Source organism: Otolemur garnettii, unplaced genomic scaffold (genome assembly GCF_000181295.1).
Source record: "Otolemur garnettii isolate 467f Iridium unplaced genomic scaffold, OtoGar3 scaffold00079, whole genome shotgun sequence".
Lineage (NCBI taxonomy): Eukaryota > Metazoa > Chordata > Mammalia > Primates > Galagidae > Otolemur > Otolemur garnettii.
In genome coordinates, this window is record NW_003852474.1 from 7,054,175 (window position 1) to 7,069,313 (window position 15,139).

Genomic DNA, 15,139 nt, shown 5'->3' on the forward strand with positions numbered 1-15,139 from the left:
GGTTTTCCTTATCAGAGGGGCCAGGAGAGAAGTCATAGAAGTGAAGGCTGCAATGTTGCCCAGGACATCCTGCTTTTGCTATACAGGAGTGGTCAGGAGATGCTGTGGTCAGGAAAGGAGAAGAGGTCGGGTGCTTGGGGGTTCCATAGGGTCCCCTGGCTGCCTCTCAGGCCCTCTAATCAGGCACATAATATTTGCTTGTGAAACAAAAGTTGCAATGAAGCTGACCTTGGACTATCTACCGAGCTGTGTCCTTGATGTTTCTTCCATTCCTTGGCTGCAAAAAAAAAAAAGCCATGGCTTACAGATACTGAGACACAACTGTCTGGGGCCTGGATCTTAGTCCAGCTCCTCTGTATATTGAATGGTAAGGCCTCATTCCTTAACCAGGATTTCACTCCTCCTCCTTGGGACCCACCTGGTGAGCCTTGCCCCATGCTAGTGCTAGTCCATAGGAGCTCTGGGGAAGTGCTCTAGGACTCCTGCTACTCCTAGGAACCAACATCATCTCCTGTCCCCCACCACCACCATCCCTTCTACCCCTTAGCCTGTGCTGGTGTGATGAGAAGACCCACAGACCACCCGTCAGGACTGATCAGCCTAGAGACACCATGAGGATCTACTCTTCTCAAAGTACTTTCCAGAGAATAACAGGTCATACAGACCAAACAGGGGTATGTGTGGTAGAAGTGGGGAAGGGATGGGAAGACTCTCCATTGTCAAATCAGTTAGGAAACAGATGATTATGGCGAGTGAAACAAGGTTGTTTCCACAGGACTTCTAGAGCCTGTGAAGGGCCAGTGTGCATGCGAGTCTTTGTGAATGTTGGGTGCAGGGATTTCCAATCTTATCTGATTTTAAAAAGTACCTGTTCAGTGATTTACAGAATGCAGTTTGGGGGCACAGATCCAGTCTGATTTACTCAGTTTTCTACACAAACACCGAGGCTCCCAGGGGTTGAGCACAGCTAGAGAATGGCAGAGCAAACACTAAAAGACAACTTCTGGCTCTGTGACCTTTGCAATTTCTGTGTTACCTAGGACGGAGGAAGGCTGGTGCCTGAACTGCTCCTGCCAGTGTGTTTGGGAGCCATGTGTCCTATATGTTATTGCTCTAAAATTGCAGTCTCTAGCCCCAGGCCATGGACTGGCACAGGTCCATGGCCTGTTAGGAACCAGGCTACACAGCAAAAGGTGAGCAGCAGAAGAGTGAAGCTTTATCTATATTTATAGCCGCTCCCTATCACTTACACCTCTGCCTGAGTTCTGCTTCCTGTCAGATCAGTGGATCAGTGGCAGCCTTAACTTCTCATAGGAGCATGAATGCTACTATAAACTGCGGTGAGAGGGATCTAGGTTGCATGCTCCTTATGAGAATCTAATGCCTGATGATCTGAGGTAGAGATGCAATGCACTTAAGTAACCCTCAAACCATCCCCCAACCCTGGTCTGCAGAAAAATTATCTTCCTTGAAACTAGTCCAAAAGGTTGGGGACTGCTGTTCTGAAACACAAACTCAGACCCTGGTCTGCCTCCTTGTCTGTCCATCAGTAAGATTCCTTTCCCCTCAACTCTGCTGTACCCAGCCTCTGTCATGTTGGACCTTGTCTTTACAAGCTTGTAGGAGGAGATTTTGACTTTGAGTCATGCCCAGTGAAGGGTGAGAGTCCCCACAATTGTTCATCAGGCAGTGAACAATTCTGCCCATTCTACAATGACTTCCTAAGTGGGATGGTTGCAGTGAATCAGGGTCAGAAAACAGAGATGAGGAAATATGTTATACCCTGAAAAGGAAAAATGGTCGTCCCAAGGTGGCAGCTTGATCCTGCAAAACAAAAACATAAACTATTATGCAATCACATTCATCAAAAATATCTGTGGGGATAGTTTTCAAAAGGGGTAGTCCCAGAGAAGCAGCATCAATACCACCTGGAAACTTGTTAGAGATACAAACTCTTGGCCCCAGTCCAGACCTAATGAACCTCTGAGGGAGGGCCCAGAAATCTGAAATTTACCAGGTAGCTCTGATGCACCCTCAAGTTTGAGAACTATTTTCATTTGGTCTTTGTTAGCTGGCAATGCTAGGCTGCGTTTGGGTAACTGCATGTGGGCCCCTGAGGCAGAGAAGGCAAATTCTCAGGAGCAGATGGCCCCAGGAAATGCATTTGTAAGACTAGAGATGAAATATTAATAGCCAGCGGCATTGCCCCTTGTTCCTTCCTGCCCCAGGGAAATCTGAATTTAGAAGATGCTCAGCAGAAGATTCTCAGAGTCATGTGTGAGACCAGTTCTTCCCAGAAGTAGTCTGGAGGGGCTGCAGGGTGGCCAGCTCCAAGTCTTGCCCTGCCCTTCTCACATGGAGCTTTCTTTAGGATTGCGTTGTCCATAGGGCTCACATACCTTCTTGCTAAAGCCCACTGCAGCAGCCTCCGACCCCTGCAAGGGAATAGGCATGGTTTAATTCAAGAGGTACCACACTCACAACTGTGCAGTTGGCCTTGGGGATCCTGCTCCTCCCGCTTCCATCCTAAAGCAGTCAGAAGTCTGCAGCACAAAAGCAGTTAGGGAGAATGGCTGACGGTGGCCAATGACAAGCTCTAGATGGGGAAGGCAAGTTTGCTTTCCTGGTTGAGTTACCACCATTTGTGTCAAGCTCTGTTAAGTTTCCCTGCTGTTCCGAATGACGCCAACTTTGAAATGGATTGCTTCCGCATGTTCTTTGCCTGTAAATCTGGCGTAAGAATGGAGTCAGACTGAACCTGGAAGCCTGCAGTCAGCAGGGGATCAGACAAACTGCTGCCTGTGCACAGAAGGACCAGCCAGATACCCAGAGACTGGAAGTCTTGGGATTTTCCAAACTAAAACCTGGGAAGTCTTGGACAAACTGGGACTAGTTGGTCACCCTACCTGGGGACAGGACATCCAAAAGAAATATGTTTTTTTCTTTTTTGTTCTTACTATCATGCAATAAGACTTTCATTAACATTTTGGATAGAAATTACTGAAACTAGTAATTTCTAAACTTAAAAATAAAAAAAAAAAACTTTAAAAAGCTCTGAGAAATAGGGCTGGGTACAGTGGCTCACACCTGTAATCTTAGCACTCTGGGAGGCTGAGGTGGGTGGATTGCCCGAGCTCAGGATTTTGATACCAGCCTGAGTAAGAGAAAGAACCCATCTTTTAAAACAGCCAGGCATTGTGGCGGGCACCTGTAGTCCCAGCTACTCGGGAGACTGAGGCAAGAGAATCGCTTAAGCCCAAGAGTTTGAGATTGCTGTGAGCTATGATGCCATAGCACTCTACCCAGGGCCACAAAGTGAGAGTCTGTCTCAAAAAATAAAAAGCTCTGAGAAACAGACAAAAGGTGGGCAGGGCAATAGGGAACAGAGGATATCACCTGGGCACATTTCATGTCAGGTGGAAGGGACTAAGGAAGTGACTAAACAACACAAAAGCAGAACAAAACAGAGATGAAAAGGGCAAAAGAGGAGAGGAATGGAACCATGCTGGGCCCTTCCAGCCACCTCCTGGGGTTACAGTGGAGGAAACTGAGGCTTAAAGGGGTCAAGGAATTTGTGCAAGTTTGAGTTCACAGGACGAGTTGCTCTGCCCAGAGCTCCCTCCCAACACTGAGATTCAAGGAGAGAATGAATGTGAACCCCAAGGATAAATGAACCTTCAGTGGCATAAAACTATGAGGAAGGAAAAAAGTACATACTCGCTGCAGAAATCTTTTCATCCGTCTGTTGGCGAGCTTGGCAGCCAGGCGCATTAAAGGATGCACGGGAGGAACCTGCAACGAAGAGGCACTGAGAGGGTTAAGACTCAACACCAGACACCAGCAACAGAGGAATATCTGGAGAGCCCAGGGCGATGTGCATTCCTTGCGACTCACTTCCCTTACAAATGGGTTTAATTTTCAGAGCAAAATCCATTTCCGAGCCTAAACTTGAAATTTTATGTTTCCAATAAAGAGCTGCTTGCCTTGATTGCAAGTTTCAATTTCAACACATCACTTAAAGTTATCTCCTTAGGGCAAATCAGACTTGGACAGGCCTTGAACCCCTAGCACTCTGTACTCCTAACGTGGAATGCATCATCCTGGAAGCAGCTCCATGCCAATCCTTCTTGCTCCCCAGGTGTAGTTTTTCTGGGTTTTTCTAATCCAGGGGACCAGGTAGAAGAGCAGCACCCTAACCCTTCCCCACCCCCCATGCATTTCTATTTTCTTGTATGTCTGTGACTGCTCACATGCATGCAGGCATACTAGCTGTCCTTATCTAGTCCCCATGAATACCCTCAGTGCTCTGGTTTAGAGTAAAAGTTAATTTGTGTCACAGAGTTTGTCTCTCCCCTTCTGTTCTCTCGCCCTTCTTGGTGCTCTTTTTGGTCTTGATAATATCCCCCCTCTCTATCCAATCCCCTACCTAGACCTATAATACTGATTGGCTCTTAGACAGAAAAATGTCTTTATGAGTATTTGCTTTCTTAGGGATCCTCTGGAAGACTTGGAGAGCCTTGCATATATAAATAAGTGACTTTCTAATGGTAAAATTTCAGTTGCCCTGAAAGGGCACCTGGATTAAAAATTATATGCTATGACCTTCCCCCAAATTCCTTCAATCATATGCCACAGATATTTACCTAACCAAACTGCTCCCAAGGGTAACTCAAATTTATAGTAAGAAAGTTAAAGGTGATGGTTATTATTCCCATTGCACACACACATCATCATGGCCATGGGAGGGGCACATCCATGGATCATTGCTGGGGGAAGGGTCTATATACATCACAAAACACAAATTTAAAAATAGACAGTATAAGGAACAATGTGGAGAGAGCACAGTACTCACCAGGCTCTTCTTGGACATCTGTTTAAGTGCATAATAAAAAGTTATTTCTTTCTTATTTTTCTTTTCTGTGATTTATTCTCTAAAGTTTTAGATCTGCCAGCCACCACAGAAAGGGAGAGAGAGGATCTCTGCAGCCCTAGAGAAAAGCCCCTAAAAAGCTACTATGGGGTGAGGGTGGGAGTGGGGGTCTGCAGATCCCAGCTTTGCTACTTGGCTGCCCGTATTAACCAGGAAGAGATGAAAGACATGCAGAGGAAAAGCACACTTATTGATTACAATAAAATACTGACCCAAGTTTTAACTGGATGTGTTGGCTCCTGAGTTCTGGCGTAGTGAAATAAAAACTAAATGAGAGAATAAAAGTGATATTAGCTCTGAGTGTCACTGGCAGTAGAGCTGCATTCATTTGCTACTGGGCTGGGCGGTACTCACCCGTTTGTTTCTGTCTTGGTTATCCTGGAAAGAGAATTGCGAGGGTAAGTTATATGGAATTTTACTGGGGCAGGAAACTGATGAGGTTTTCAATATAAGACACTACATACGCCATGGACTTTACTGTATTTATCAGAATATTATAAAATAAATTGGCAAGCTAAAAAGAAATTCCTCTCTTACACAAATTTAATAAGAATATAGCTGACGCAAGATCTTACAGTAAAGAAGGTTACCGGCAACACATCGTCATTTTATATCTTCATCTCATTTTATCTTTTTAATTTGGGGGAAGAAAATCTACTTTCTGATGCACAAAGCCATCTGACAAAGAGATGGAATGAAACAACCACTGCAGTCTAATTGGCACTGGGTGTATACTAGCATTTTATTTCTAAGGGACGGTGCGAATTGACCGAAATTGGTTTGTTTCCGAAAGTTTTCTGTATGAATCTTTGCCCTTCTTGCAGATAGTCAGAGTTATCATTTCTAAATCCTTGTTAGTGGACCCCCCCCCCGCCAATCTGCATACATGAAAGCTGTCTATGTACACATCCGACTCAAGGATATGCTGTGAGGAAGGCATCTCACAAAACAATAGTGTAAGTTTTCACGTCCTTATTTTATAAAATGGCTAGAGACGATTGCTGTGAACAATCTTTTAAATGTGCTGATCTGACTAGTATGGATCTTTCCCATCTCATTCACATGGAAACAGCTCAAAGCTCAATCAAGACAGAAATTAAAATTGTTCATAATACTTCGAATTCTACTTCTGTGAATACAATGACATCTTCCTGCAAACTTTGTGGAGAGTTTCTTTAGTGGAAACAGCAATACCTATGTATTCTGTATCCCCCCACCCCACCACACAGTCATACGTGTGCATACATGCACACACATGATAATTAAAGCTTGGTGGAAATTAACTCTCTAGCCCCTTGTCATCACCGCTTGTAGCCATCAGAAAGTATTTATTATTTTTATACCTCCTGATCTCTTCTTGTCAGTATCTGTTCACAGTACTGAGTGTGTGTGTGTTCACGGACACCTACTGGACAAACAACTATTTTTTGTATCATGTCCATCAACTCTACATTGTTACTTCTATTTTTTAGGCTAAAAAATAGTGAGGAATGTGAAGATGCTTGTCCTGGTTCTAATGACCCTGCTCAATAGTTCATATGCCACTTTCTTGCTGTACTTTGACCTTTGTAGAGAAAAAATATATTTAAAACTTTACTATCACTCTTGTGCTTTACCCATTTCTTCCAACTAAAATATGAGTTTTATGAAAACAGGTTTTTCTTTGTTTTTGTCATTATTGGATCCCCAGCCACTGGCCCCTGGCATACGCTCAATAAAAGTCTTTTCTGAAAAAAATGACTAGTAGGGCTCTGTTCACAAGAACCTATTGCCTCTTTTCTCATCTAAACTTCTTCTAACACCATGTGGTGACCAGAAACACAAAACACAAAAGAGTCTGGCAGATGTCATTATTTGCAGAATGTAACTGCTTTCTGAACTGCCACAAGATAAAGGTCCCAAGAGTCACAGACCTGGCCTTCTCCGGGGACCAGACAGGAGTGAACTTAGAGCCCACATAACTCATCCAGGCACTGTGTATTGGGAACCAAAGCCCGAGAAGAGGAAGTGGCATGCTAAAAGTCACATTTCAGGAAGCAGCAAAGCCAAGAAGAGCCGTTCTCTCTCTTAGTAGCTTTAAAATATTTTTAGCAATCGTGTTCATGGAGTAACCCTTCTCTTTTCTGCAACTGGAAATAATGGATGGGATAGTCTTTGGGAAAATGGAGGGAAATTCATTCTGAGTAGGCCCTTACACTTAGGGACCTCCAGCATCCAATTGATCCTGGAGGTAATGCATATGACAGCCACACTTCCAATGGCTCTGCTTATGCAAGGAACACCTTCATGGACTTCATGTGAAGACTAGAGAAACCCCTTAGTGCAAGGCAGGGAGAAAGAAGATAGCAAAGAGATGGAGAATGCTGAGTTCTCCCCCTGAATTTTTTCTCCAGGTATCACAGCAATAAAGATTATTTCTGAAGATGGCATAGTGCCTGTAGCTCAGTGGTTAGGGTGCCAGCCACACGTACTGGGGCTGGTGGGTTTGAACCCAGTCAGGCCTGCTAAACAATAATGACAACAACAACAACAACAACAAAAATGCCAGACGTTGTGGCAGGTGCCTGTAGTCCCAGCTACTTGGTAGGCTGAGGCAAGAGGATAGCTTAAGCTCAAGAGTTTGAGCTTGCGGTGAGCTGGGATGCCACGGTACTCTACCAAGGGTGACTCTGGTGAGACTCTGTCTCAAAAAAAAAAAAAATTATTTCTGAAGATAACAGAGGACAATTGTTTTCAAATGTATACATGACGGTTAACTGAAGATAAGAAGGAATAGGCACACTATATTCATGAAGTTAAGAGATAAAGTGACTTTTGAGCCCTAACAAATAAGAATTAGGTGCATTAAGAGGCAATAGTAACAAGTAGCACCAAAATGCTGCCATTTACCATGTTCTGGATACTGTTGAAAGCACTCCATAAATATTAAAGCAATCACTCCTCATGATGACATTCTGGGGCTAATATGAGTATTATCCCCATGTAACAGATGAGAAAACTGAGGCATAGGGCACTTAAGAAACTGCCCAATTTAAATAGAGCTCAATTTTGAACCTGCAATTTAATCTTGGGTTCTAGACTGTTAACTGCAGCATGTGAATGAGGCAAGACCTTACTGAGTAAGGAAAAGACTGTGCAAAAACACAGAGGGCCTGGCGCATTTGAGGGATAGTGAGAAACTCAGTGTGGCTGGAGTATGGTATGCTGTGGGTTGAGAGAGGGAAGGGAGAGGTAGCCCAGGGTGTAAGCATACAGCCTACGCTAAGAATCACAGGCTATCCTGAGACCACCCCTTTGTACTTTCAATTAAATCAACATTTACTTCATATTCATTGAAATATTTCTGTGCAGTTATTGTAGTTACTATAGCATCCTTTAAACGAGAACTATTGTTTTTGGAGAACTGCTATATCATATATATCAATTTTTTTTATACCCCAGAAGTGCATTAATGTACAGTTACTATTCAATAAAAAAGAGCATATATATCAATTTTTAATGTACAATATGTAATGATATACGCAATTACTATAATTATACATGTAATTACAATAATCGTAAGAATACATACAAACTACATATATTTCATAATAATTTACACTTAAAAGATTCACTTGATATTTCCCAAAGCTATATTCCCTCATACATACACACTTTTACACATACACAGAGCATTCTTCTGTAGGTACCAAAAGAGGATGTTTATTGCAAATATCAATTATGGTGTTAACGTATGCACTGCTATAACTACAGGAATCAGTGTATGTATATTAGTTTTTTTTACCTTAGATTGGCTAGAAAGAGTTGTCTGCTGACTCAGACAATATGTCAGCCTCTAAAAAGTAAAGTAAAGAAAATTAATCAAAGAGAGGAGGTCATTTAAAAAGGTTGGTTAACAGGTACAAAAATAGATAAACCTAATGTTTGCTGAATCAGTACAGTGACTATAATAAGTAATAAGTAATAATAATAGTTTCAAAGTAGCTAGGAGCGAATAATTTCACCATAAAGAAAAGATAAATGTTTAAGGTGATGAATATTCATTACCCTAATTTAATTATCATGCATATGAAGTATCAAAATATCACATGTACTCTGAAAATATGTATATCTATTATGTGTCAACAATAATTTTTAAATAAATTAAAGATAAGCACAATTTCCTTAGTCAACAGAATTCTATTACGACATATTTAAAATTCTAAAATTGTCCCATTTATGAGCCTTGTATTCTCTTCTCACAGAGTGGCCACGACTTTCAATACAACTTTCAGGGTGCATTAAATGAGGGCATGAAAATGGCAACAGTGAGTCTCTGCTGCAACCAAAAATCTGATCTTAAAATAGTACAAATGGTCTTAAGTGAGCATTAGCCACATTATGTGTCCAAGGCCCAGACTAGATAAAAATCTCACATTACTTGAACAATAGGGTACCTCAAGCTGTACACTGTCCAAGCCATCTGGAAGATCAGCCAAAGACTGTGGGAACCCTGTTGTGAGAAATCATAAAAATGTCAATTAGAGAAAGAGGATGTAGCATCTACTTCTAAATCCATATCATGAAAAAGACACAGAGGTTCTATCACAACAATAAACCAAACACATTTCTACCTACCACCAGCAAATCTGAGATTTGTACAAAATTAATTTAAAACAGCATGTTTTTAGTTTACCAGTGTTCAGTAAAAATACTAGCCACTCAGGAAAAAGGGGGAATGAATACAAAGGTGACAATTTAGCTTATATTTTGATGGAATTTATGAGGATGGAATATTGGGAGATGATATCAACAAAGTGTTTACATCAGAATCACTCTCAGGAATTTTTTTTTTTAACTACTCACCACTATATGAAGAGGACACTCTTGGAATTTCAAGGTATACAAATACCTATCTCTCTGCTCCATCAGACTTTCCAGGGTGGGGCTCTGGGGAAGGCTGCTACCAGCATGCAGCCAGATGCAGCCAGACTGTGCCAGCAACTTTTACCTGACTTTAATCTACACCTCTTCTCATTTGCATATGACACAACACTTGGAAGAACAGCTATACTGTAGTAGAACAGCTGTACAGAATTGATTGGAAAGCTCATGACTTTAAAGTTCATGACATTAAATAGATAAGTATAAAACCATGACCTCGGATTTTTTAAGTTGTGGGACAAAGAATACATGGCTCGTGAATTAAAAAAAAAAAAAGTGATATTTTGCTCCCTGCCTTCTCTCCAAGAGCCAAAAGAAAGTTAAGGCAACTGTACACTAGATTCAAATAATAGCACCCAAACCTTGAAAGGTAATAGTCTGACTTGCAATGTAGGATATAAGGTAGAATTAAAGCATCTAAGCATAGTTTTCTCTGGAAAGAAGAGAAGTAGAAAGTGTATGTTAACTGCCTTCAACCGCTGTGAGAACCGTCATGAGTATGAGATATTAGTTTTATTTTTTTTTTTTACTTTTGAGACAGAGCCTCAAGCTGTCCTTCTGGGTAGAGTGCTGTGGCATAACAGCTCACAGCAACCTCCAACTCCTGGGCTCAAGCCATTCTCCTGCCTCCACCTCCCAAGTAGCTGGGACTACAGGCGCCCGACACAACGCACAGCTATTTTTTGGTTGCAGCCATCATTGTTGTTTGGTGGGCCGGGCTGGATTTGAACCTGCCAGCTTAGGTGTGTGTGGCTGGTGCCTTAGCCGCTTCAGCCACAGGCACCGCCTAGCTGAGATATTAGTTTTAGTCTGTGTTTCCACAAAAATCTGAACTAGGACTACTGGTTAGAAGTGACATGTGCTCAGCTTTCAACTTAGTATAAAGAAGTTTTTGATGATTGGAATCATTCAGTAATGCAAAGTAATCCAAACCAATCCTACAAGGATTTATTGGCAGGTTCTATGTTATTATAATACAAAGGCAAAGACCATAGCAGCCCTATTCTGAGTAACATAAAGTCAAACAGGAAAAAGAAGGAGGTAGATACAAATATATAGAAAGATAAGTGAAAGGTAATAACATATTTCCAAAAGTGGAATAAACAGGATTCCGTAGGAGCCCAGAAGAGGCAGCAGCTGGCTGTCTTAGGCTGGTAGTGAGTTGGAGGTCGCTGAAAGTACTCAAATAGAATCTGGAAGACTTTCTGCAGGGAAACCGAGCACGGAATTCCTGCACTCCTTGAGAGGTTAAACCCGGATGACCTCAAGGTTCCTTGCAATGCCCAGGTTTTGTAATTACACTACAGGACATGACAAAATGAACATACTGTCTGAAATAGGCTTTCTCTTTCAATGTATTTTCCAAGATTTTCTACTCCCCTAAAAATTTGAATGGAAACATCTAAACTTTTTAAATCGTCTGTGTTTTCAACCTTAGCTGTTTTCCCAGGGCACACTTCCCTGCGTCCTACAGAGATGGTAGTAACGAATAGTAACGAATTCCCGAATTCCCGACGCAGACCCTCACTCCACCGCTCGTTCCTGGCAGCCTCTCCAGATCTCCGAAGTTGCTGAAGCGCCGCCCGCAGCGGGTCAGCACCTCGGACAGCGCCACAGCCCCAGATCAGGCCTCCTTTGTGCTTTTTGGGATCCTGCCTCTGGAGCCCTTGGGAAAGGCTTTGAAAAGATTCCTTTCCCCGTGGGCGCTCCTTCCCAGCCCCCCTCCAAATGCCCATCAATTCTCAGTCTTTGTGGCTGTAAATTCAGTTTTACTGTTTCTGTTCTCGTCTCTTCAAAACCCAGGGAGTGTTAACGGTTAAAAAGTGTGACCTTCCCCCAACCCACGTTGAGGCATGCCTGCCTTTCACAGTTTCCGCGGCAGTACTCAGGATCCCCTGGGGTAGGAGCAGTTTAAAGCCAGTCCCACAGGGGAAAGTATTCTTTGGTAAAAGGCTGCAGCATCTCTCTCTGTCCATCCTCTCTTAAAGGTTAGAAGCAAATTCAAAGCCAGGAAATAAAAGAGTGGAAATGGGGGTAGAGGGGAAAGCTGGACTCCCTCCAGAACTCCCCTGGAAGGATAAAAATCATTCTCAGTCTTCCCTAGACAGGCGGGGGGTGGGGGGGTCTGATGAGGGTCCTCTTACCTGAGGAGGGGATCTGTAGCATGCAGAAGCAGCAGATGACCAAGATGGAAGGGAACTGGGGAAGAAGATGCTTCATTTTTGGAGTCTGGTTTCTCTTTGCTGGCCACAGATGTGTGCGGCTATGACAGGGCCTGAGCATGTCCCCAGGTTTCACAGGCAGAGGCAACCCTCTGCCCTGCATCTGAACAGCCCAGTGGAGAAGGTGCCTTTATATGCAGCGCCCTGGAGCCTGTTGGCTGACCAGCAATCAGCTTTGCACAGGAGGACCCCGCTTCCTCATAAATGTCATGCTGGGCCCTTATTTGTAGAATAATATTCTTCCGGGGTAGGCATTGTAGAGAGTCATCTTTTTCAAACTACTAATAAAAATAAAAAGTGGAGAGTCATAATTGTTATCCTATAATGGTTTGAGAAATATTTCTGACTCAAGAAAGGCTTTTTCTCTCTTTTTAAGAAAAAAAACCCCGACATACATCTATAAACTCTTGCATGATGAAGTCCTATTTCCCAAAAAGCTGTTTATTTTCCACCAATATCAAAGGCTGTTGTAGTCTTTGGTGCATCTGAGAAGAACAAATTTGGAGTTTAGGATAGAACATTACAAGAAGGCAAAAGCTCAATTAGGGCTCTGGTTTTGGGGGAGGGGGTTCTTGGTTTTTTTTTTTTGGCCAGGGCTGGGTTTGAACCCACCACCTCTGGCATATGGGGCCGGCACCCTACCTTTTTGAGCTATAGGCACTGCTCAGGGCTCTGATTTTGTTTTTAAAATCATGCTTGGAAATTAGCTTCTTTATGATTTTTCTAGATTCACTTCCATGAGTAAGTTAAATATTCCAAATAAAGTCAGTGTTCAAAAAAGGCAATGTTATTATTTAATAATAGTAATAAAATTATTCCATATGAGGCCAGACAATTCAGTTCATAAACTTGCCACTGTGCACTTACATTGGTAGCACCATACGAACAACTCAGTAAGTTTCATAATCTTGATATATTGGTGTCTCACAGTTGTGTTCATGTCACTATGTGCCTGTGCCCTGCTGAGTAGAATTCACTATTGTTGTGTGTTTTTGTATGCTGTGGTGAGAATGTCAGAGCTTGAATTAGAGAAATTAACAAACATTCATAAATTCTTGTTGAACTTGGCAGGAGTGGAAGTGAAATCAGGAACATGTTAGTCCAAGTTTATGGGGATAATGCTATGAAGAAAACAGCAGCATGAAAATGGATTCGACGTTTTTCTGAGGGGAGAAAAAGTGTCACTAATGAAGGGAGGTCAGGGCAGCAGCCAGTAACAAGCAGAACTGATGAAAATATGGCAAAAATTCATCGAACTGTGCATCAAAATCATCCGCTGACTGTGAGAAGCATAGCAGACCAAGTAAATATCAATAGAGAAACAGGAAAATCTTCACAGAAAATCTTGGCCAATAACTCCTGGCTCTTATATCACAACAACGCACCACCTCACCATTGGTGCCATCATCTATGAGGGAGTTTTTAGCCTGTAAACTAATAACTGTACTGGAACACTCTCCCTACTTACCTGATATGGCCCCCATTGACTTTGTTCTTGGCCCACAGATAAAGAGAATATTGAAAGAGGTACATTTTGATGACATTCAGGACATGAAAGGTAATACAAAGACAGTTCTGATGGCTATTCCAGAAAAAAAAATTCCAAAATTTACTTGAAGGGTGAACAAGATGGTGGCATTGGTGAATAGTTCCCCAAGGGTTGTACTTCAGAGGTGACTGAAGTAATATTCAGCAATGAAAGATGGAGGACTTTTTCTAAGATGAGTTCTCTAACTTGACTGTCAAACCTCCGTGTACCGAGCTTCTATATGTTGGGATCTGTTTTGGGCATTTCACATAATTCTCACAGAAACCACATTTCTTATGTGTTATTATCCTAATTTTATGAATGGGAAAACTGAGGCTAGGAGAGATTAAGGAATTTGCCCAAGGTCACCTAGCTATGAAGGGTAAGAGGAGAGATTGAAACCCAAAGGCTTCTGAGATTAGTCACATCTGTAGGAATATAGGATTTTAGATTATAAGTTAATTTTGTTTTACAAAAGAGCTTCCCTGAGGGTAGAAATGGGACAGAATGAAGAAGGAGAAAGAATGAAGTCTTCTATTTCTTTAAAACAGGTAACAGGTACAGTATATGTGAAATAAATATCTTTATGTTTTATTATGATCATATCTTTAAGTTTTGCTTTATTAGGAGGTAACCAGCAACTGCCTGATGCTTATAGTGTGCCTCAAATATTAATTCTTCACTTAAGTCATATTATATAATTTTTTTTAATGATTGAATTATTTATTTATTTGTCACCCAGGCTGTAGTGCTGTGGCACAGTCACACTTTACTGTAACTTTGAACTCCTGGGCTGAAGTGATCATCCCACCTTGGCCTCCCAAAGTGCTAGGATTACAGGGGAGAGTCACTGGGCCCGGCCTGACTCGGCTTTTCAAGAATAATTTTGGTTGGGAATTGCTCAGAAGGAACTCTTTATTTGGGACTCAAAATGTGGCATTTTGCCAAGAAATTTCCAGTTCATAACAGAGTGGGGATTATAAACTACTTTATAGCTATAATATTTTACCTGCCTTCCTCGGCCAGTAAGAAATAAAGATTTCTGTTTATTATAGCACATACCATTTCGGTTCAAGGTGAAAAACCCAAAGTCATTAAATAACAGGCAGAGATTACACTGTTTATATTAAAATACACTCACTGCCTAACAGCAGGGCTTTCTTGAACAAAAGGAGAAAAATGAACATAAACCGCTTATCTACAGGGTATTAATCAGAATTACTTACAGAAATTTTAAACACACAATACAAACATAACAGCAAAGGTTTGCGGCAGTTTTCTTGCCAATCAACAAGTGCATTTTGAATATCTGCTCTGTGTCTACAAGCAAACTGGTGCTAGGTACACAAACATACATTTTTCAAGTAAACCTCTGTGACAACTCTGATTTGTATCAAGTTTATGTTTCCTTTGCATATTTTGCCCACATTATTTCTCAGATGTTCAGGAAAACAAAATTATCACTGTTATTAATTTTTAGAGATAAGGTCTTGCTATGTTGTCCAGGCTGGTTTCAAACTCCTGGGGTCAAGGGAT

At 41.8% G+C, this 15,139-nt stretch overlaps 1 protein-coding gene across 1 annotated transcript; it reads right to left on the bottom strand.

Moving 5' to 3' along the window:
• Positions 1 to 238: 238 nt before the first annotated feature.
• NMS (neuromedin S) lies at positions 239 to 12,073 on the bottom strand. Its single transcript, XM_012807927.1, has 9 exons — positions 11,998 to 12,073; positions 9,367 to 9,422; positions 8,715 to 8,765; positions 5,285 to 5,308; positions 5,143 to 5,196; positions 3,718 to 3,792; positions 2,400 to 2,435; positions 1,783 to 1,824; positions 239 to 277 (listed from the first exon to the last, which is right to left on the bottom strand). The coding sequence occupies exons 1-9, from the start codon at positions 12,071 to 12,073 to the stop codon at positions 239 to 241; spliced, it is 453 nt and encodes a 150-aa protein (XP_012663381.1).
• Between the last annotated feature and the right edge of the window lie 3,066 nt (positions 12,074 to 15,139).

What these genes read in the sequence shown, in the direction of transcription:
- NMS (XM_012807927.1), bottom strand. Translation starts at nt 12,073, where the DNA reads ATGAAGCATCTTCTTCCCCAGTTCCCTTCCATCTTGGTCATCTGCTGC. An exon ending in CTCTTTCTAGCCAATCTAAG is followed by an intron (nt 5,309 to 8,714) that starts GTAAAAAAAACT and finishes TTCTCTTTCCAG; the next exon opens with GATAACCAAGACAGAAACAA. An exon ending in GACCATTTTTCCTTTTCAGG is followed by an intron (nt 278 to 1,782) that starts GTATAACATATT and finishes TTTTTTTTGCAG; the next exon opens with CCAAGGAATGGAAGAAACAT.